This window comes from Rhinatrema bivittatum, chromosome 9, assembly GCF_901001135.1.
Source record: "Rhinatrema bivittatum chromosome 9, aRhiBiv1.1, whole genome shotgun sequence".
Classification (NCBI taxonomy): domain Eukaryota; kingdom Metazoa; phylum Chordata; class Amphibia; order Gymnophiona; family Rhinatrematidae; genus Rhinatrema; species Rhinatrema bivittatum.
This window is the reverse complement of record NC_042623.1, coordinates 34,555,967-34,568,776: the sequence shown is the minus strand read 5'-3', so window position 1 is coordinate 34,568,776 and position 12,810 is coordinate 34,555,967. Positions and strand designations below refer to the sequence as shown.

At 43.1% G+C, this 12,810-nt stretch overlaps 1 protein-coding gene across 3 annotated transcripts in view; it reads right to left on the bottom strand.

The window, feature by feature from the left end:
• RABL2B (RAB, member of RAS oncogene family like 2B) overlaps positions 1-12,759 on the bottom strand; it is a 38,596-nt gene extending 25,837 nt beyond the window's left edge. The window contains exons 1-4 of one of the 3 annotated variants that reach the window (XM_029616004.1): positions 12,605-12,759; positions 10,073-10,187; positions 9,076-9,217; positions 8,733-8,762 (exon numbers count right to left, since the gene is read on the bottom strand). In XM_029616004.1, the coding sequence (XP_029471864.1) occupies positions 8,733-8,762; positions 9,076-9,179 (134 nt within the window). In that variant the 5' untranslated portion in view covers positions 9,180-9,217; positions 10,073-10,187; positions 12,605-12,759. The remainder of the gene's footprint in view (positions 1-8,732; positions 8,763-9,075; positions 9,218-10,072; positions 10,188-12,604) is intronic. The other 2 variants (XM_029616006.1, XM_029616003.1) reach the window with 2 other exon arrangements.
• Between the last annotated feature and the right edge of the window lie 51 nt (positions 12,760-12,810).

The following is a 12,810-nucleotide window of genomic DNA, read 5'->3' as shown; positions in this document are numbered from 1 at the left end:
TCCGCCCCCGTGGAGGAATCCGGGTCCGCCTCCTGTGGGACGCCACGCGGAGGACGTTTCCCCCTGGAAGCACTCGGGGGCCCACTGTTGGACTTCTTCGGCGGTGGAGCCCTGCGGGACTCCCTCCGGCCGCGCTTGCCCTTACTTTTCCTACATTTCAGGACTTTGCGCAGCAAAAGCGCAAAGTCCTCCGAAAACGAGCTGGAATCCGAATCAGCCTCAGCTGGACTCCCCGGGGACCCCGGGTCCCCCGAGGGACTCCCCCCCGCCGGGCCCCGCTGAGGAGACAGCGCAGGAGGCAAGGCCGCAGGCCCTGCCGCTTCCCGCGCCATTTCGTGGCCCGTGGCTAAAATGGCCGCCACTCCCGCGCTGAGCGGGAACAAATCCTGGGGCTTCTCCAACGCTCCCCCCCCGCTCGGCGGTGGTCGCGCGGGCCGCACACGAGCCCCCCGAGACGCCCCGGACGTCCCTTCATCGCCCGGGATGCAGGAAGCGCATAGACCGTCGCGAGAGAGACGCGCGCGCGCCGAGCCACAGGCTCGGCAAGCGGAGCCACGAGGCATGCCGGCGAAACGGCGCGAAGAGGGCCGCAACAGAAAATCAAAAAGTAATAAAAGTAATAAAAATCGCGCGAACGGCCTCCCCCTGTCAGCGGCGCCCCCCCCCCCCCCCCCGAGAGCGGCGACGCAAGGAACAGAGAGCCGAACAAAAACAGACAAAAAAACTTTTTTTTTTTTTTTACAAAAACAAGGCCTGTCGCTGTCCGCGGTCCTGGAGCCCTAGTCCAGCAGGGGTGAGTGAACCGGGCTCCCCGGTGTCACCCCTGACGCTGCTACTTAGCAAAGCCGGGTCCTCGACCCTAGCAGTGGCCTCAACCGGGGGGGGGGTAGTCCCCTCAGGACCTCTCAACCCCCCTGGGAGGCAGGGCAGACGGACGTCAGTGACAATTTGGCAAAAAATTCCAATTAAAAGAACCGAAAGCCTAACCTGGCCTAACCCAAAAGAAAAGAAAACCAACCCTGACGGAGTACCAGAATCAGGGCAGGGAGGAGCTGTGACCGGACCTGCACCATCTACTGGAGACAGAGTAAGACTGAGGGGCTGTGACTGGCACAGGGGCATATATGGCTCCGCCCACAAGTTTTAGTCTGTCTCCATCTACTGGTGCGGAGTCACAACCCAGGTGTCCTGGACTGATCCTGGTACGTACAGGGAATTTATATTAAGCTTAAATATCATATGTCCTTGGTATTGTGTTTGATTTTTATAAAATTTGGTCTGTATATGTTTTTACGATTTGCTCTGTTAATGTGTAATTTTGCTTATGTATGGTACATACATAAGCAAAATTTTGTAAACCGCCTAGACGGATAGTTCCCTACCCTTTGTGCGGTATATAAGCATTGTAAATAAATAAATAAATAAATAAATAAATATCTCCTCCATCGACTGCTAATAGAGGTGAACAAATGGACAGACATCTTGAAGGGAGTAGATACTTAAAAAAAAATAATTGCTGAAATAGCTTGTGACCATCCAGCCACTGTAGATCTTTAAAATTCACTTTGGAGAATTCAAAGGAGGCAACCGCCTGATTGAGATGAAATGGCAATACTACTTTTAGTAAAAATGATGTAATCACAAAAATTGACACCTTCTCTTCTACAAATCTTAGAAACTGCTCTCCTCAAGAAAGGGCCTACAGTTCCTGCTGCCACTACCACCAGCTTTGAGAAGACACTTGGCGTTTTAGTCAAACTACACTGTACAGTTCAAAATTGGAAAGGACCTCAGAGAACCAAAAGCACAGCAACTCTGATTAACCTCTCTGAAAAGAATGTAAAATGAAGGGTTTAGCAGAAACCTAGGGATCTGAAAACTCTCCATGCCCTACTGCCCCAACACTAACCACAAGGCATCCTCGATGGGGGAAGTGACATCATCCAACTAAGATGGATGTCCAAGTCTGACGCCCCCCAACCCACCCACTTTAATTGCAAGTATACTCACCTTAAATATAACAGAGAGCATAGGTAAATATGTGTGCTGAGAGGTGCTTTGTCAGGGATCATGTCAAACTGAAAGAAGCCCATCGATCTTAAAATACTTCTCGTATGATGCTGGGGGAATCCAGTTTTGGAGCCCCGTGGTAGAAAGCATGGAGGGAGAGGAGAGTAGAGAAGAGAAGGCCTCAGTGTGTCTGGAGAATAGGCTGGAACAGGCCTGGCAGAAATGTTAACTAAACAAGACTTCCAGAACTGGTTTAAGGACATTCAAGCAGACATCCGATCATTGAAGGAAGAACTGAGAGATGCTATTTTGGAATTCCAGTCTGACCTACTGGATTTTGGGAAGAGAGTAGAGGATTCGGAGGCACAGATAGAAGAGCAGGCTTCTCATATGATGCAGGTGAAATCAGAGGTGGTAAAGCTACTTAAGCTTAATGAGGACTTGGCACTAAAAATCTAAGATTTGGAGAATCACTCGAGGAGAGCTAATATTCAGATACGAGGGCTTCCAGAGTCAGATGAATCTGCAAATGCATCACAAGTCGTGAGTAAAATCTGATTAGCCCTTCTAAAAGATAGTGCCAGTACTACAGAAGAGAGCGGAGAACCAGATATCATCATTGGTTCTCAGCCTTGGGGCTGCACCGCAAAATGCCCAGAGAGACATTATGCACATCTGCACAAATACAGCATGAAAGAAGTGGTAATGCCGGGAGGGGGGGGGGAGCCAGGCAGCAAGATAATTTTACCTGGAAAGGACATGTGATTTCTATCTATAACGACTTATCTCCGGCCACGCTGAAGCCCAGGAGGGAGCTGCACAGAGTAACGCTGGTACTAAGGCAAGAGAATATACAAAACCGCTGCTTATATCAGAGTGTCATGGCCTTTACAATTAGCGGGGTCACCTCCAGGGTAACAACTGAACAAGAAGCTAAGGTAATTCTGAGTGCAGCGGGTTTCTCCTTACCAGCTGCAGAGAAATAGAAAGAGGTCTCGATGACGGGGAATCTCCCAGAGTGGCAATGGATCAATAAGGGAGGACAGATTAAGAAGAAATTCTGGAGATGCACCTTCACAACATTAATCTAGACAAGGGATTGGAGCAGGGGGAAGGTTCCGAAACTGCAATCGGCATTGTATCCAACATTGAGACTATTTATCTAAAGTTGTGGGGTTTTGTTTTGGGTTTTTTTTTAGTATGACCCTGAGCCGGGACCTGGATTACAGATATAAGTGGAGGTGGTGGGTGAAAGTCCTCTTGAAGTTGGAGGGGATCCCCATAGTTGTTGTTTGAATGGTTATTGTTATGAATAATTCAGCAGAGTTATGTATATCTAAGATATTTTGTGATGAACATGAGGGTGGGGGAGGTGTATCCCTCTAATAAATAGGAGTCAGTTCTTAAGTAGTGGACTAGGGACATGGGGATATTGCTTGGATCAAAACGAATAACGGCAACCTGTAATAGAGTTAGGAAGCAAGGTGGGTTGATTGGATGGTTTGGAGGAATGGGGAACATGTGGGGAGGCGTAGAGGGGATGGGATATGGTTGATCCTTTGGTATGGCATCAATTAAAATAGTATCCCTTAATGTGAAAGGACTAAACACTCCCTTTAAGCATCAGCTGTTGCATCGGGATTTAGTTAAATCTGCACGCTTCAATGGCATTTCTTCAAGAAACCCATCTACGGAAGCAGGATGAACAATTGGTGGCATCTATAGAATTCTCGCACCAATTGTTTGCCTCTAATGCACCTGGTAATAGGTATGGAGGGGAGGGAATTCTTATTTCAAAAAATGTGGTGATACAGGAGATTGCAATACAGTGAGATGAGGGAGAGAGAGAGAGATATAATTGTGCATTTAGATTAACAATGTGAGGTTGATTCTAGTTAACTTGTACTGCCCAAATGTGGCTCAAAGAGATTAGATGAAAGAAATAAATTCATTAAAATTGGGGGGGGGGGGGGGGCGAATTTTAATACACCTAAAGATCCAGAACAAGATTTTGTCTACAAGGTGGGGGTTGACTAGACAGGATAGATTGTCTCTTAAAAAACAGATGGATAACATGCATTTAGTGGATGTTTGGAGATGGTTCCACTGCTTGAGTAGAAATTACTTCTTTTCTCGACCCTAAAACTCCTGTTCTAGGATCGACTTTATACTGGTGGAAAAAGCATCATTAACTGGCACTTTAAAAACTGACATCAAGTGTATCTTGTGGTCAAAGCATGCCCCAGTATGGTGGGAGGTTCAGATCAGTGGATGGATAAGAATTGTCATTTTTGGAGATTGAATGACTGTTTGTTGAAAGAAAAAGAAATTGAGGTCAAGATCCAAAAGTGTAATGAAGAATATTTAGTCACTGATGAGACTGAAAGTATGTCCCTTATAGTTGTCTGGGATTGCTTAAAACAAGTGATGCGAGGGAATCTGATAGCGAATGGCACATATAAGACGAGAGAGAAGAAAAGAAAGAGGCAGGACCTGTTGAATTCTCTGAGAGCCTTAGAACAACTACACAAATCCAGCTTAAATAACTCTCTTCTAAGTAAGCTGGATATCTTCAGACATCACATCCGTTTGTTAGATATGGATAGAATAACACAGTTTGGATAGGTGAAGCAGAGGAATTATGAATTTGGAGACAAGATAGGAAAACTATTAGCTTTGAAATGAAAAGACAAGAGAACTCAAAATCACATTTTTTTTAAGAATTAAAAAGACAGAGACGGAAATAGGATTACAGAGAGTGGAGCTATAAAAACCAGATTTGTGCAATTTTATGAAGAACTGTACTCAGCAGAAACCCCACCCTTTGTGGTGGATATGAAGTCCTATCTGGATAGGGTGAATCTAGCTAAAGTGAGTTTGGAAAAGGGGGATTTCTTGAGCCGACCTATTACCTCACTGAAGGTGCTCAAGGCGATTAAGAGTCTCAAAGCCAGGAAAGCTCCAGGGATTGATGGAGTTACCCCTTTGTTCTATAATAAATAAGGATTTTTTACTACATCCTTTGGTTAAAATGTTCAACCGCATCTGGGAAGGGTGAAGACTATTGCCCTTGGCAGATGTGGCGGCAATAACTTTCAACACAAAACCGGGTAAGAGTAGTTCATTGGGTGGCTCCTATCAGCCGATCTTGCTGATTTTGGCTCAACGGCTAAAGATTAATAATTTCTGAGATTATGCATGCGGATGAGGCTGGTTTTCGCCAGGGAGGACAACTGCAGATAATGTGGCCCGGGAAAAGAAGTCTCCCAATTTTATTTGCAGTTGATGTGGGAAAAACCTTTTAATTGGGTGCATTGGCCCTTTTCATTCTTGGTTATGGAAAAAATGGGGGATGGGATTTTTACAATGGGGAAAAGTTGTGTAGAAGCCCAGAAGCATGTCTAAATATTAATGGTGGGTAAACAGAGAGCTTTGGGGTACGCGGCAGGGATGCCCCCTCTCTCCATTGTTACTTGCTATCAGTGTGGAGCCTTTGCCAGCATTTATCCGAGAGCAGCCGAATGTTTCCGGAATGGCTGTGGGAAAAGGTTCCTAGGAGATCTCATCGCATGCCGATGATATCATGTTTACTTTGACGGATCCTCATAAATCACCAGCAGCAGTGGTGAGGGAATTACAAGAATTTGGGAAGAGGTCTAGTTTTAGAGTAAACGTGGATACATTGGAAATTTTGCCGGTTTATTTAACAGAGGTCCAAGTTCAAGACTTGAAAAAGCATTACCCATTTAAATGGAATAAGGTTCATCTGAGGTATTTGGGGGTGAATACTGAAGCAGATTATAAGGACTTGTTTCAAGTTTAATTAAATGCCTCTAATCTCAAGATTTAGATAAGTGGGAAGGATTCACATTATCATGGCTAGGGAAGAGTGGCTGCACTAAAAATGCATTTTTTTTACCTAGGATTTGCTATCTTTTCTAATCCTTGCCATGTCCCAATCCGAATATACACCTTAAAAACCTCCAGAAAAGACTTTTAGCTTTTATATGGAAAAAAAAAGAGGCCTCCTAGCGTGGCAAGGGATAGACCAAAGCTGGAAGGAGGTTTGGGAGTACCTAATCTAACCAAATACTATGTAGCTGCACAGTTTAAAGCAATTATAGAGTCATTTTGAAGGGTCTAGGAAACAATGGATGGATATTGAGCAGGTAGGGTGGGGTTCAATGCCCATTCAGTATACATTTTGGGTGCCAAAATTTGATTTTAGGGAGCAGCAATAGATATCTCCATGTTTACAAAACACTTGTACAATCTGGAATAGGTGGTGGAAGTTCATTTTGGGACATAAAGAATACGGTCATACTTCCCCTAAAGAACTCAGCACAAGGCAGGATAATGCTGTATTTAGAATTTGGAAAGAGAAGGGCATAAGCAGACTGGATCAGGTTTGATAGGGGCGGGAGTTAATGATGAACAGTGGCATAAGTGAGGTGTTTGGGGTTGCACAGCTTGATTTTCTGACATATGCGCAACTTCAGCATTTTGTAAAATATGCCTAAAGTAAAAGGATAACTTATTAAAGGGTTGTTCCCTATTTGAGGATTACTGTGCTAATGCTAACAAGATGACAGGAATAGTCTCTAAATTGTATGCTATTCTGACAAAGGATAACCCATATACTTCCAAGCATGTGATAGCTTGAGAGAATGATTTGGGAGAAGATTGGGATAGTGAATTGCTTTCTCATCAGCAATGGAGAATGGATATAAGATGTTGTGTCATTGGTATTTATATCCCACTAAACTTCAGAAGCTATATCCAATGAGTAGTAGTTCTTGTTGGAGAAACTGCAGTGAGACAGGTCTTTTACATATTGGTGGACCTGCCCTAAAGTGGTACAGTTTGCGAAAGAGGTTTTGGGTGTAGGGGTTATTTTATCACCAAAAATGTGGTTGTTGAATCTTCCCGCAGTAGATCTTTCCTTACAGCAACAAACATTTGTGACATTTGTGGCTCTAGCAGCAAGATGTGTGCTAGCTGCAGGGTGTAAAAAGGCTGCTATCCCTCTGTTGAGAAGGGGTTTGGTTAAGTTGCATATTTTGCAATATATGAAGAAGGTAACAGTATTGCGTACGGACAAGATGACAAAATATGCAGAAATTTGTAACCATGAATTAAGTGGTCAAGCTGACACTGAGAGGTGCATTGGGTTAGAGCAGAAGCTGATCCAAGTACAGGGGGTACAGGGAGAGTAACTCAGTTCTGGAGGGAATATATGATTCTTAAGGACATGTGTGTGTATGTTTGTTGCTTTGTAAACGTCATAAAATGTTATTTACAAAAAAAGAAACAAGGCACTCTCAATGCCATATTGACCTGCTTCGAGTCCAAGTTCAGTCAAATGGTACTTCCCTTTAAAGGCCACACAAATTAAATGCAATCCCTTCCTTGAATCCCCTCTGACACCACAACTGGGGTTATTGCCCCTTTCTGCCAAAGGCGATTCAGACAAACCTAGATCGCTTCCTCTTTAGGCCAGAACAAAAGGAGAACACCATAAGGCATCTGAATTAGGATGGGAAAATTCCCAAGCATTTTTGTCTTTTTCTGACTTCCAAAACCCACTGGTCTGAATTAATCAGGACCCACATACCATCTGCTGGAGACAAAGAATACTGGCAGACTGATGTCAGCAAACCTGTTGTTCTCCATTTCTATCTGCTAGTAAGGGGAGCATACCCCACTTGTCTGGACTGGTTTGGTGGGAAGAAAAGGAAACAGTATTGAAATTCCAGAAGGCATGAGACAAATACAGCACACTGGGGCAGATTTTAAAAGGGTTACGCTCGTAACCCTGAAAACCCGCTCCTGCACGTGCCAAGCCTATTTTGCATAGGCCCGGCAACACACGCAAGCCCCGGGATGCGCCTATGTCCCGGGGCGGGACAGAGGCTTCTGGCACAGCGGCAGGCGCAACTTTTAAAATAAAGGTAGGGGGAGTGATTTAGGTAGGGCTGGGGGACGGAAGGAAAGTTCCATCTGAAGCCGCTCCGATTTCACAGCAGCCAAGGAGGGAATGGGGAAAGCCATCGGAGCTCGCCTAGGGCTCAGCGCGCGCAAGGTGCACATGTGTGCACCTCCTTGCGCGCCGACCCCGGATTTTATAACATGCGTGCGGCTGTGTGCGCATGTTATAAAATCGGGGGTAGATTTGTGCGTGCCAGGTTGCACGTACAAATCTACGCCCGCACGTAGCTACTAAATCTGGCCCACTCTTAGCAGTGAGAAAGTGAGAGTAAAGCTAGAGATAAATAGGGTCTACAATAATCACAAATGTTGGGTGTCAATTTTCATTTAAATTCCTTTTCTATGTTTCTATGTCATTAAGCTCCATACAATGCTTTGAACAAATGCGATAAGAAAACAGATTGTATTTAAGTTAGGTATATGGTCCAGATCTCCCAAGCCCGTGTGCCAACACTCCAACCATACTAGAAATTTTCTTCACTTCCCACACATACTACTCCATTATGGGGCTAGAATTCCTTTGGCTTTTATCCCCCCTTTCTTCATAGGGACAAAAAAAAGACAAACATCTATCCTCCTCCTCACTCTCCAAGATGCTAGAGAATCTAACATCCCATGTGTTTGAAGATAGCCCTCCATCAGACACAAAAATATCCTGAATATCTCAGTTGTAACATACAGCATGAAAACAAAACTTCCACTCAGACAATAATTCTAATACTGGAAAAGGATACAAACCATCCATCAGGAATCTCTCCATTAACCTACAAATAGGAGAGAAAAAAAAAAAAAGTTACTATATTCCTCCGCATCACCGGTCACTGTCAGCTGCACGAGCTTCTATATCTCTCTGACTACTTGCTTCCATCAGTTGATGAAAGTTTTTATATCTCCCACACCACCTGTCAGATGCATGAGTTACTACACTTCTGCACCATGTGGCCATTACTTTATCCCATGTACTGCCTACCATTGATCAGTTGTACAAGTTACTATATCCCCTACAAATACTGGTGTATGGAACAATATTAGAGGCACAGCAGGGGCAGAAGGCTGCAGCCATTTGCACTCACTTACTTGGATTTTCCCACTGCACTGTCTCCTAGGCAGATAATTTTCACATTCTCATCAGCATCATATTTCTCTTGGTCAAGTTCGGGTACAAGTCCATCTCCGGCCATGCCACTTGTGCAAGCCACCCTTCTGACTCTAGATGTTTCTGAAATGAAGAATATTCAACAAGTGAATATGCTCCTTCTTATCACAGTAACTGTACAATCAGTTCTATCTCACTTTCATTAACTGTATAACTAGTACCTGCCACCAGGCTTACTGTATCTAAACATGTTTTGTCCTCTCTAGCTGTACAAGTCCTTTCCTGCCTCTAACCATACAGCTGATTCCTTCCTGTATCCAGGTAACCATTCATCTGGGGCTTCTGTTTTTAGGTTTGAACAGTTAAGCACTAATAAAACACCCCTGGTGAAAAATAATTTAAATCAGTGTTTACTGGATAAAAAACAAACATTCTTGCCCACGCTCCTGCGCAGAACTGTAGCTGTAGAATTTCTATACTGACTCATCTGCTCTACAAGGCTCTCTCATTTGACCGCAGGCCTCCTCTGACTGACTCAACTCCTCTCTAGTTCTCTAGCACTCTGATCAGATGTCCATATAAAATTTCCATATTTAAACCAACACCAGATCCCTCTATGTCTTTTACCTGACCTCTAAATCCTGTTCTTCCACTGTTCTCTATATCTGTTCCAATCATGTTTAAATTCCCATACAGTGTTGGCTTCTACCACCTCTGTCAGGAGGCTATTCAGGTCTCCTTTTTGGTTCTTACAAAATCTTTGCCTTAGTATTTAAACGCATTGCCTCACCAGTTTTCTGCCATTAGACTGTGGATCAGGCCCTGTTTATACAATGCTGTAAATCTTACAAGTTTGGATCATAACTACTGTGATGAAAAGATTATATAGATTTTGGACACAGATTCCAATGCAAACAATATGTACAGTCACCATATGCAGCAGTGAGAAAAGCAGGCAGTAGTTTCCTGGAAACTCACCTTGAGGAAGAGGTTAGAGTAAGTCACACAGGGAAAAGAGGACTAATACATGGGAACAGTTCTGTACTATCATCAGAGTCCTCATGAATTAGACAGGTCACGGTCTGCAAGAAGACTTTAATCAGAAGTGTGAGGTTAAGATCACTAGGGTCATTACTAAAAGGACCTCAGTCACCTTGATAAAAGGAACTCTCAAACTTTCTTACAGTTCACATATATGTGTCGTCAAAGCTTTTAGCAGGAACCATCCTCAGTTCATTTTGGATTGCATTACAAGGAAAGAAAATGAATGACTCTCAAAAAGGAAGTAGGGTAGGTTCTGCAACTCTACATTCTCTCCAAATAAGCATGACTAATACAGATGGTTAAGCTAGCAAAGGGTTGTCTGCTGTGAACAACAGAGATAGAACATACTGACGATAATAATAGCACTGTCTAGCCAAACCTAGAGTTCCAAAGGGAAGCATGGAGACTGCAACAAAGAAATCAGATATTCTGCTAATCAAACTATTAATCCAGATGAAAAATGTATTTAATATAGTGTAAGTGTGTGCTTTCTGTTGAAAATTAAGTTTGACTTTCTGTCTCATAGCATGTCATCTAAAACCTTATATCCATCCTCTACGCTGTACTATTTTCTCATATATACTGATTGTTTTTCTCAACTTCGTTTCTGAAACTATAAGATCATTTATATTATATTGCAAATTATAATTGAGGGATTTTTTTCAACAGGACCCAGATTTCCTTTTTCTGGATAGATATGATAAATTAGTATTTTATTTTCTGAGCCATGGTACCAAACATAACATAACATCCTGAATGCAGAACAATTTCATGTTGTATGGTAAAGGAATAAATCTGTTATTAAGCTGTAACTTGGCAAGGCAGATTTACAAGGCTAGGATTGTTCTGTGGAGGGCTGAGAGTCACAAAGCAGGATGGATAAAATTGACAGTACATTCATCACAATATTATATTGATACACAGAAACTGTATAAAAACATATAAAATATCTAAGCACTATAAATACTCAAATTTATATTTGTATAGATTCAATGTATAATATATATCTATATACAAAACAAGAGAAAGAGGGATATATGTACATGAAAAAGTTACATAGTATCATAAATAATGTGTGTACTATTATGTTTTATATATTATTCATTTATTTGGATTTAGCTCATGCTAGTTCAAGGCAAGTTACATTCAAGTATAGCAGGTATTTCCCTGTCCCTAGAGGGCTTATAGCAGAATTTATAACTTATGTATACAGTATAGAGGAGTTATCAAGTAGTTATTTATTTAAGGTTTTTTCTTTACTGACATTCGTAGGGACATCATGCCGGTTTACATCGAAACAAGGGTAACAACGGAGAATAATCAGTTACGTAAAACAAGGGCGTAGGAAACTGGGAGTTGAAAACGTAACAGGCATAACAATAAGGAACGGCAGTAGTAAGATATTATAAAACTACTACAGTAGCATATAACAGTAGTTGCAGGCTAAGAACCAGAGAAGCCAGGGTTCAAATCCCAGGGCTGCTCCTTGTGACTCCTTACCCAGATTACATGTGTACTAAAAGCAAAGAAGAAACTGAATATGATGTCAAAGAATGATCACAAAGCTCAATTTTGAAAGCCTATTTTCCCTACCTACTACAATACCATCTACAGCTATTTCAGGGCATGAAATTTTATGTTTAACAGCCAAAACGCATGTAGTGGCAAGACCGTCCCACCATGAGATTACATAAAATTGGCAGGAAGGGGAGAATTCAATCAGAATTTTTTTTTTTTTTTTTTAGATTTAGGTCACACTTTTTTCATTGGTAGTGCAAGGCAAATTCATTCAAATACTGTGGGTATGTCTGCTTACAATTAAAGTTTCTACCTGATGGTGGACAAAGTGACTTGCCCATCACAAGGAGTATCAGTGAACCCTGATTTCCCTGGTTCCCAGTTTGCTGCTCCAACTACTAGGCTTCTCCTCCATATACATCTGTCACCACTAAATAACGTGAAAGAGAGATACCAATCTTGTTGGAGACAGCTACCTGTAGGTAAGGTAAGTAGTGTCACAGAAAACATGACCAATGCCATACTTCCCTTTTTTCTTAGATGTGTCATTCTCGCTTTCAACTAAACTTTATCATCCCCTTCCTTCCATTACCTTCCTCGGATCTGCTTTGGCTCCTCTTCCTTCCTTCCTCCCTCTTCGGAGGAGGGAGCACCCTACCCTTTCCTCCATACAGCAGTATAGTTTCTCCATCTTCCCTCTTTCTGCTCTATCTCCCCCTACCCCAAACCATACGGCATCTATACACCCCCTCCTAAATAATACGCAGCTATCCCGCCTGATAGGGTTTGCAGAGGATCCATCATCACATCCTTCCCCAGCAAAAGGGAAGGAGGCAGGAGGAGGCAGTGCAGACATGGAAACATGGAAAAAGTGACAGGGATAAGAGCGAAGAGAAACCTTGCGACAGCAGTTCCAAAAGTGGGAGCGAGAGATTTATATTTACGTACACATTGGTCACTATTCACCAGCCGGCTCTGAATCTCCTAGCATCCGCACTCCCTAACCGGCTTAGCGTCTCCGCAGCTACGCAACGGTGCGAGGACCCTAACCGACGTTTATTGCGCATGCGCGCAGGTTACGTCACGCCATCTTCGGCGCACGGGACTGGCTTTGGCGTGCCTGCGAGCGATTCCTCGTCTAAACCCTTATTTCC